Source organism: Oryza sativa, chromosome 1, assembly GCF_034140825.1.
Source record: "Oryza sativa Japonica Group chromosome 1, ASM3414082v1".
Classification (NCBI taxonomy): domain Eukaryota; kingdom Viridiplantae; phylum Streptophyta; class Magnoliopsida; order Poales; family Poaceae; genus Oryza; species Oryza sativa.
Window position 1 is genome coordinate 3,201,795 of NC_089035.1, and position 10,774 is coordinate 3,212,568.

Below are 10,774 nucleotides of genomic sequence, written 5' to 3' on the forward strand. Positions count from 1 at the left end.
ATATCAATTAGAAAACAGCCCAGCAATCACTTCTATGTTGCATTCTTTCATTTTATTTTATGGCAGCTACTTTTTTGAAGGGGCTTTAAACCGACAATTGTGTAATAATTGGATGCAGTTTTTATTGAAGTGAAGGCCAGATTTTATTCATTATCTTAAAAAAAAAGGTAGAAACTTGCATGTACCTTTCATTCTATATACTATAATCGGTTTAAGAAATAATTGTTATAAAGCAGCATCCACGTTAAGCCACGTCATCTCAGTTATTGGATCAACATGTTCCTCAAACACTTACTCATAGATTACCATACCTACAGAAAAGGACTGTTGATGCTCATGGCCTATCGTAAATTCTAAGAAAGTCTAAGGGCCTGTTCACTTTGATGTCATTTTCAACCTTACCAAATTTTGGTAAAGTTACCAAAAAAAGTGGCTACATTTAGTTTGTTGCTAAATTTTAGTAACTATATAAGAAATCATGCCAAAATTTTGGCAAGTTACCAAAATTTTGGTAACTATGCAAATTTGATAAGGTTTTTTTTGGCATCAAAGTGAACAGGCCCTAAAATGGATGTTAGTGTTACGGAATAATATATGTTGGGAATTTTTTTTTTACCAATTCTAAATCGGAGTAAAGATAGAATTTATCTCCTTCTAAGACCTCTATATAAAGAGGGACGGGATAAGACATATATGGTTAACTTGTACTCGAGACCAGAACTATAATGAAGAAAGAGCTTCACCATATATTTATGGTAATTGTTTATTTCTGCAATGTTCTTGAAAGCAACCAGAAGGGTGTGGGTATTCTATATCTTTACTACTGTGGGAGGGACAAGGAATGGATGTTAGGACTAGACATACTCCCATCTTGTTTTTTCCTCGCTTATCTTTCAATATCTTCTAGTATATATTTTCATTTTAACATAGTTAGTTTGGTAGCAACTATTTTTAACTACATATTCTATAGTAACGCCGGGGGTTGCATCTAGTTATGCAAGGGCACTCGTTGAATCAATGATTGATGATTACTTGTTGTTCATGAAGATCTCTTATGCTTCTTGAAAAAAATCTCAAAGAAAAAGGGAGCATAATGTTGCCTTCTCAAACCGGGAAAAGAAGAGGCAATTTCCATACGTAAAACGTACGTGACACGACCGTCATTAGTCGTTGGGGTCGTGCTCTCAAACCAGCGACGTCTGCAGATGTAAGTATATTTTGCTACTTGTGGCGCTCAAAATTTGTGTAATTTACTAGGAAACATCGTAAAAACCTTAAAAAAACTAATAATTTGCAAAAGAACTCAATTGGAGAGATATATTCTTAAGAAAGACAAGAATACCCTCAGAACCACATGCTTTAAACATGACGTTAGAGTAAAATTTTAGAAATTATGCAACTCCAAATTAATTTGCCACCACCCCAAATACATCATATTACATCTCCACTCTAGTCTCAACTTAAAAGCTTTTGACTCTAGTGGCATTCTCGTCTTTTTTGAAGAATTTTGCTCTTCAATTTGAGTCGAAAGTGTCCTCTAACAAATTACTATTTTTATGGTGTTTTCAAACATGATACGTTTTTATGATATCTATCATAAATGTAACTAAACGGAGTTGATCAACGCTCACGACCACGCTGATGTTGGAACAGCCGAACAGGTAAATAAAACTAGCCTAGTAGTATAGCCTTGGAATTGATCGGTCGATTGAGATCGTTGTGAGAATGTAGGGAGCTTTGCTCCCGGCCGTTGATTATTCGGCCCTTTCAACTTGGTACATTAATTTTCTCCGGCCCACAAGTTGTTCTCGCTGTAAACTTCCATCATGCGGCCCATGGCTGCAGGAAGGCCGTGCGTAGAACGTTGCGTATGAATGTTACCCCTGCATGCTGATTGGGATAATTACCGTTTACCGTTTACCAAGTTGCTAAACTTCAGGAAATTAATCAGGATGACGACCCTTTGAAAAATTTGATCCATTACCTCGTGTTGATTAGTTGATATTTCCTGTAAATCATTCTCACTAGATGTCCTCGACCCGTGACTGGCCGGTTGATCCTCTTTCTTCTCTCTTTTTTACCAAGGCAAAGGTATCTAATTCGTGTATAAAAATGAGGGAGCAAGGTAGAAGTAGAGCTACACTCAACTGTATCTCTACAGTTAGCGCAATCAAACTAAGCTGCTATTATGGTGGCCTCCCCAGTAAAAACGTTGTTCTTGCCGTCGCTGCTGCTCCTACACATCCACCTCCTCCACCTCTTCATTCCTTCATCAGCAGCTACGTACACCAATCACACCGGAGCCCTCTCACCAATGGTTCTATGCTTACCTGACCAGGCAGCGGCTCTGCTCCAACTGAAAAGGTCCTTCTCTGTCACAAACAACTCCACTGCCGCCTTCCGATCATGGAAGGCCGGCGAGGACTGCTGCCTGTGGGAAGGCGTCCGCTGTGGTGACGCTGACGGCCGCGTGACATGGCTTTGATTTGGGGGACTGTGGCTTGGAGAGCAGCCGTCTCGACCCGGCGCTTTTCGAGCTGATTTCTCTAGAATATCTTAACCTGGGCGGAAATGACTTCAATGTGTCTGAAATTCCATCCACCGGGTTCGAGCGGCTAAATAATCTCACCCATCTTAACCTCTCCACCTGCAACTTCGCTGGTCAGGTGCCTGCACAAAGTATCGGTCAACTCACAAATTTGGTCTCTCTTGACATTTCCTTTCACTCCGAAATAATTGAGATATGGGAAGTGCTTCTATGCTTCTTTAAAAAAAACCTGCACGAAAATTAAAGCACATCAACAGTGAGGATTAAAAGTTGATTAACAGAGTAATCCCCTTTAACGAGGGGTAATTTTGTCCTAAGAAAAAGCTGACCATATCTAGCCCACCCTGTCCGCATATCAGAATCGACTGGTTCCTCCTTGACTTGCACCTTTGACGGAGGCGCCATCTTCGCCGCCGCCGCCGGCACCGCCATCCCACCGGGTCGAACGAACCCATCTTGCCCGACGCCGGCACGCTTGCCGGCGGCATTCGACGACAGCCTTGTGGCGTCCATGCTCGCGCATGCCGGCGCCTCCGCGGGCTCCTCTCCTTGACCTGCAGCACCGTAAACGGAGGGACCATCTCCGCCGCCGCCGCTGCCATCACTTCGTCCTCTCCCTGTTCCTGGACGTCCTCGCCATGGCTCCCGGCGGCGGCGGGGGCCGCGGGGCGGGAAGCCTGGAGGGCCTGCAGCTAGCTGAAGCGGGCGTGGATGGAGGACTGGAGGGAGGAGAGGTGGGAGTCGAGGTCGGACCAGCGGAAGGGGAGGAGGATGGGCGAGTGGAGGACGAGGCTGTCGCAGGCCTCGCGGAGGCGTTGCTTCTTGCCATGCAGCGTCGCGATGGCGGCCTCCATCTGCGCCGGCCGTCGTCATCGCCATCAGAGATGGTTCAGGGCACAGGGCCGTTGCCGTGGCGGCGGCGGCGAGCTGTTGCATAATCTCCATCGCCATCGATTCTTCGTGCGGCCGGTAAGAAGCCGACGCAGTTTATATATAGGCACGCGGCCGCGAACAGTCCGAGACGGATAGGATCAGCGCATACAACCAATTCTATGTAAATTCAAAAGATTGTGATCAGCCTTGTGTTAAGTTCAGTTCAATTCTGAATGCATATCAGGTATCACCATATACTGAGGAATAAAATGGACATGGAAGCTTTGGCAATCTCTGCCGAGAATCATGAAGAAGCAGAATAAGGTGTTGATAATGGTGAGTGAGGGTGTTGTGCTCAATGAATCAGCCAACCAGCCATGTTTCCTGAACCACGAGACTATTGACGAACCTGAAAGCACGACGACGAGCACCACCTACACAACACGTCAACACGCAGCTCCCCGAAGGAGAGAGCTCGCCGGTGAAGGAAGCAGCGACGGCGTGGTTAGTAGCGGAAGGGGAAAACACTCTTACAGTTACAGGGGGTAGAGGACGCTTCTCGGCGAAGGAAAGGGTGCGGGCGTGCGGCGCTGTTCACCGGAATGCGTCGTGAGAACTGCCGCGCGCTGGCCGCGAATCAATCCATGAGAAGGGATGTGGATACGGATATGGGCTTTTACTTCTGGACGAAATTGCCCCTTGCTAATGGTGATTACTCGGTTAATCAACTTTTAATCCTCACCATTGACGTGCTTTAACTTTCGTGCAGTTTTTTTTTTAAGAAGCATAGAAGCACTTCCCTTGAGGTATTTGACGGGAGTTATTTGTTTGGAGGTGATTTCACTCACCCATGGCAGCTCAATCTACAAAATTTTACAACCTTAGTTGCAAACCTTAGCGGTTTGAAGGAGCTGCATCTTGGCTTCCTGGACATATCCGAGCAGCAAACCGAGTAGTGCAATGCTCTAGCCAATTATACTCCAAATCTCCATGTTCTTAGCTTGCCGTTTTGCCAGCTCTCTAGCCCCATTTGTGAATCGCTCTCTCGCTTGCGCTCACTATCAGTGATTGACCTACAATACAACTTTTTGACTGGTCCAGTTCCAGAGTCCTTTAACAACTTCTCCTCTTTGACTGTTCTCCAGCTCAGGTATAATAACCTAGAAGGATGGGTATCTCCTTTAATCTTTCAGAACAAGAAACTGGTGGTTATTGATCTTCACAGAAATCCCGTCTTATCTGGTACTTTGCCTAATTTCCTTGTCGGCAGTAGCTTGGAGAGTTTGCTTGTTGGTCACACCAACTTCTCTGGTACAATACCAAGTTCCATTAGCAACCTCAAATCTTTTAAAGAGCTGGGCCTTGATGCAAGTGGGTTTTTTGGAGACCTGCCATCATCAATAGGTAAGCTTACATCCTTGAACTCATTGAAGGTATCCGGTCTAGAGATAGTAGGATTGTTTCCCCAATGGGTCACAAACTTAACTTCCTTGGTGGTCCTTGAGTTTTCCCATTGTGGCTTATATGGAACTCTACCATCTTCTATTGGAGATTTAAAAAAGTTGACAAAATTAGCACTCTATGACTGCAACTTTTGGGGGGAAATACCTCGACATATCTTCAATTTAACACAATTGGATACCATCCATCTTTGCTCGAATAATTTTGTTGGCACCGTCGAACTTGCCTCATTCCAGATACTAAGAAACCTATCTGACTTAAACCTCTCATACAACAAATTAAGTGTAATAGACGGTGAAAATAATTCTTCTCAGGTATCCTACCCAGATATTGATTACTTGAGCTTGGCGTCCTGTAACATAACTAGATTTCCGAACATTTTGAGGCATATAGATTATGAGATTAATGGCATTGATCTTTCACATAACCAAATCCAAGGGGCCATACCCCTTTGGGCATGGGAGAAATGGACTTTGGGTTTTTCTTTTTGAACTTTTCACACAACAAATTTACTAGTGTTGGATATGATGTCTCCCTACCCTTTTATATTGAACTGTTAGATCTTAGTTTTAACATGTTTGAGGGGCCAATACCTCTACCCAGAGATTCTGGGACCGTTCTTGATTACTCAAACAATCATTTCTCGTCCATACTACCAAATATTTCTACTCAACTCAGAGGTACTACCTATTTCAAGGCATCAAGAAACAACCTCTCAGGCACACTGAAAGAAGAATGGTTTACAAGACTAAAGTCTATGATAACTGATTTTGGTAATGAAACATCAGTGATGGAATATGAAGGTGATCAAAAGCAAATCTACCAAGTGACCACTGTGCTCACAAACAAAGGGTCTACCATCATGATGGAGAAAATACTAAGAACCTTTGTATTCCTTGATGTCTCGGATAACGCATTCCACGGAAGCATCCCTAAATCTATGGGAGAGCTAGTTCTGCTACATACGCTCAACATGTCACACAACTCACTGACAGGACCAATTCCATCTCAACTCGGCCGTCTAAAGCAGATGGAGGCTTTGGACCTATCTTCAAATGAGCTTTCAGGTGTCATTCCACAGGAATTACCATCCTTGGACTTCCTCGGAATGCTAAATCTATCCTACAACAGGCTGGAGGGGAAAATACCAGAATCGCTTCATTTTTCGTTATTCGCCAATAGTTCATTTCTTGGGAATGATGCTTTATGTGGCCCTCCTCTATCTAAAGGCTGCAGCAACATGACATTGCCGAATGTGATACCTTCCGAGAAGAAATCTGTAGATGTTATGCTGTTCCTCTTTTCTGGAATAGGATTTGGCCTTGGATTTGCCATTGCAATTGTAGGAGCATGGGGAATTCCCATTAGAAGACGGTCTCCGGCGAGGCAGAGAGCCCTCTGAATCATGTATTGAACTGAACCTTTTTCTGTATCAAAGGTTGTAAACTTGTAACCAGGGCCATGTCATTGTTGCCACAATCTACTACGTATTTGAATTCTTCCATCTGGATCAAATCAACTATATCGTATACAGAGTTACATTACATACTACTAGTAGCAGTTTTGCTGAAGTCGCTCGGATTGATTTTGCTGGTCAAGCAAGCTGACATCTAGCTGCTGCAGAGTTACATTACATTTTCGGTTTCGGGTTGTTTATTTGGATATCCGAGTTTATTCCATGATTATGGCTTCTAGATGGATACTATACGTATGTAATACTATTGTTTGCTGCTAATGAGTCAAGTTGGAGATAGCTTGGTCTCGGAATATGGTTTCTTTGTTTGTTCCATGTATAGGTGACTCGATGTCTCGGGAGAGTATTTGCGGTGATGGACCGGGAGTCGGCTTGAGGATAAGACGACGTCCGTGGTGGTCAGAGATCATGCGGGATACTTAGGCAAGAGTTGATGCACGTGGTTAATGGAGATTCCATATGGCATACGATGGAGGAATTGTGTGCGTATGGGATGCGGAGTCGAATTTGGAAGGAGTCCAAATTTGGTACGTTTGGTTATGTAAAGTTTCTTTCTTGTATTAGTGGGTTTCCTAAGGTGTTTAGGACTCCTAGTATGAGTTTGGTTCGTGGCTTTAGGCTGCCTACCTTATGTATAAATAGAGGGGGAGCGTGAGGCTTCCCGGTATCGCTTTAGAGAGCAATTGAGTTGAGTTTTGAGTTAGGGTTTCGAGTTTAGTCGAAATTTTTGTAAGGAGTGCTGTTGGTGCACTTTGTAAACACAGAGAGAAGTAATAAAGTCGTCATCCACTTTAAGAGTTCTTCGATTTGTGTTTCACCGGGTTTCGGCGGTCTAACCGGCGGCGCACCGGCGGTCAGACCGGCGGCATCTCGGTGGTCCGACCGGCGGGCACACGGCGGTCAGACCGACGGCTACAGGAGTCGGCGACAGGCATTTTCGGCGGTTCGACCGATCGATCTACATCGGTCAGACCGACGTTCATCAGGCGGTCAGACCGGCGCAACTACTTCGGTTAGACCGCGATCCATCGATTTCGAGGGTAACTTTTATTTCCGCTAAAAGTTTTCGGTTTTTGGGTATACCAACCATTCATCCCCCCTCTGGTTGGCTTAGTTCTTGTGATTCGATCCTACATTATGATGACCTCCCAGACAAAAATGTTGCTCATGCTGTCCCTCCTCCTCCACCTCCTCATCCCCTCTTCATCATCAGCTACGTACACCAACCACACCGGAGCCCTGCCGCCGGCGGTCCCATGCTTGCCGGACCAAGCATCGGCGTTGCTCCAGTTGAAACGATCCTTCACCATCACCGACGACTCCACGGCCGCCTTCCGATCATGGAACGCCGGCAAGGATTGCTGCCGGTGGGAGGGGGTTAGCTGCGGCGATGCCGACGGCCGTGTGATATGGCTTGATTTGGGCGACTGTGGCTTGGAGAGCAACAGCCTCGATCCGGTGCTTTTCAAGCTAACCTCCCTTGAGTATCTCAACCTGGGTGGAAATGACTTTAATGAGTCCGAAATACCATCCGCCGGGTTCGAGCGGCTTAGTAAGCTCACCCATCTTAATCTCTCCTCGTCTAATTTCGCAGGTCAGGTGCCTGTACAAAGTATTGGCCAACTCCATAGTTTGGTCTCTCTTGATATCTCATTTAGTTCTGACCTTATTGAGCTATTCGACCACGGTTATCTCATTAACCCATGGCAAATGGACTTACCAAACTTGACAGCCTTAGTTGCAAATCTTAGCAGGTTGGAGGAGCTACGTCTTGGCCACTTGGACATATCCTCCAACTGAGGACTTGAGTGGTGCAACGCTCTAGTCAAGTATACCACAAATCTTCGTGTTCTTAGCTTGCCATTTTGTGTGCTCTCTAGCCCCATTTGCGGGTCGCTCTATAGCTTACGCTCACTAAATGTGATTGACCTACAATATAATTATTTGACTGGTCCAATTCCAGAGTACTTTGCCAACTTATCCTCCTTGAGCGTTCTCCAACTGGGTTATAACAAGCTTGAAGGATGGGTCTCGCCTTCAATATTTCAGAACAAGAAACTAGTGACTATTGATCTTCATAGAAATCCTGACTTATCTGGTACTCTGCCGAATATCTCTGCTGACAGTAGTTTGGAGAGTTTACTTGTTGGTCGGACCAACTTCTCTGGTAGAATACCAAGTTCCATTAGCAACATCAAATCTTTGAAGAAGCTGGACCTTGGTGCAAGTGGCTTTTCTGGAAAGCTGCCCTCATCTATTGGTAAGCTTAAATCTTTGAGTTTATTGCAAGTCTCTGGGTTGGAACTAATAGGATTGTTCCCCCCATGGACCACAAACTTAACCTCCTTGGAGGTCCTTGAGTTTTCCCAGTGTGGCTTATCCGGACCAATACCTTCTTCAATCGGAGATATGAAAAAAATGAGAAAATTAGCACTCTATGGTTGCAACTTTGTAGGGGAAATACCTCGACATATCTTTAATTTAACACAACTGGATACCATCCTTCTTCATTCAAATAATTTCATTGGCACAGTCAAACTCTCTTCACTTTGGACACTACGAGACCTATCTGTTTTAAACCTCTCAGACAACAACTTAACTGTAATAGATGGAGAAAACAATTCTTCACTGATATCCTTGCCCAACATAGATCACTTGAGTTTGGCATCATGTAACATAACTAGATTTCCAAACATTTTGAGGCATCTAAATAATAATATAATGAGCGGTGTTGATCTTTCACATAACCAAATCCAAGGGGCCATACCCAATTGGGCATGGGAGAAATGGACAGATTTTGAATTTTCCTTTTTGAACTTATCACATAATAAATTTACTAGTGTTGGCTACAACTCCTTTCTTCCTATTTGTATAGTGAGGTTGGATCTCAGTTTTAACATGTTTGAAGGGACAATACCTCTACCCCAGAACTCTAGATTCGTGCTTGATTACTCAAACAACCGTTTCTCATCCATACCAACAAATATTTCAACTCAACTTGGATATACTGCCTATTTCAAGGCGTCAAGAAACAACCTCTCCGGAGAAATTCCATCATCATTTTGTAGTAACAATATACAGGTTCTAGATCTCTCTTATAATTTTTTTAGTGGCTCAATCCCTTCTTGCCTATTTGAGGATGCCAATGCGTTAAAAGTTCTAAATCTGAAACAAAATCAACTTCATGGAGAGCTAGCACACAATATCAATGAAAGTTGCACATTAGAGGCTCTAGATTTCAATGACAATAGGATTGAAGGAAATTTGCCTAGATCTTTAGTTTCTTGCCGAAAATTGGAGGTCCTTGATATCCAAAACAACCAAATCAACGATTCTTTTCCATGTTGGATGAGAGTAATTCCTAGACTCCAAGTCCTTATCCTAAAATCCAACAAGTTCTTTGGGCAAGTGACACCTACAGTTGCCGAGGAAAGCACTTGTGAATTTCCTAGTCTACGGATCCTAGATCTGGCCTCCAATAATTTTTCAGGCACACTGAGTGAGGCATGGTTTATGAGACTTAAGTCGATGATGATTGAATCTACTAATGAAACATTAGTTATGGAGTTTGAAGGTGATCAACAAGTCTACCAAGTTAACATTGTGCTCACATACAAAGGGTCTGCCATCGCAATTAGTAAGATACTAAGGACCTTTGTATTCATTGATGTCTCGAATAACGCATTCCATGGAAGCATCCCTGAATCTATTGGAGAGCTAGTTCTGCTACACGCGCTCAACATGTCACACAACTCACTGACGGGGCCGGTTCCATCTCCACTCGGTCATCTAAACCAAATGGAGGCTTTGGATCTGTCCTCAAACGAGCTTTCAGGAGTGATCCCACAAGAGCTAGCATCCTTGGACTTCCTCGGAACGCTAAACCTATCCTACAACATGCTGGAGGGGAAAATACCAGAATCACCTCATTTCTCGTTATTCTCCAATAGTTCATTTCTTGGGAACGATGCTTTGTGCGGCCCTCCGCTATCTAAAGGCTGCAACAACATGACATTGCTGAATGTGATACCTTCCCAGAAGAAATCTGTAGACGTTATGTTGTTCCTCTTTTCTGGAATAGGATTCGGCCTTGGATTTGCCATTGCAATTGTAATAGCATGGGGATTTCCCATTAGAAGACGGTCTCCGGCGAGGCAGAGAGCCCTCTGAATCATGTATTGAACTGACCTTTTTCTGTATCAAAGGTTGTAAACTTGTAACCAGGGCCATGTCATTGTTGCCACAATCTACTACGTATTTGAACTCTTCCGTCTGGATCAAATCAACTATATCGTATACAGAGTTACATTACATACTACTAGTAGCAATTTTGCTGAAGTCGCTCGGATTGATTTGCTGGTCAAGCAAAGCTGAAATCTAGCTGCAGCAGCTTAGCTCCCACGAGACAGCTTAGCCGG

At 44.0% G+C, this 10,774-nt stretch overlaps 1 protein-coding gene and 1 pseudogene across 1 annotated transcript; both read left to right on the forward strand.

Annotated features, from left to right (window-relative positions):
* The first annotated feature begins 2,111 nt into the window (after window positions 1–2,111).
* On the forward strand, window positions 2,112–10,526 carry LOC136353980 (receptor-like protein 6; annotated as a pseudogene).
* Window positions 2,912–7,157, forward strand: LOC4324069 (receptor-like protein 9DC3). Its single transcript, XM_066306746.1, has 2 exons — window positions 2,912–3,517; window positions 3,666–7,157. Exon 2 carries the CDS (start codon window positions 5,340–5,342, stop codon window positions 6,282–6,284), a length of 945 nt encoding a protein of 314 aa, XP_066162843.1. The 5' UTR covers window positions 2,912–3,517; window positions 3,666–5,339; the 3' UTR covers window positions 6,285–7,157.
* Window positions 10,527–10,774: the final 248 nt, after the last annotated feature.

Excerpts from the sequence above, each read along its gene's own strand:
- LOC4324069 (XM_066306746.1), top strand. The coding sequence starts at position 5,340 with ATGGGAGAAATGGACTTTGGGTTTTTCTTTTTGAACTTTTCACACAAC.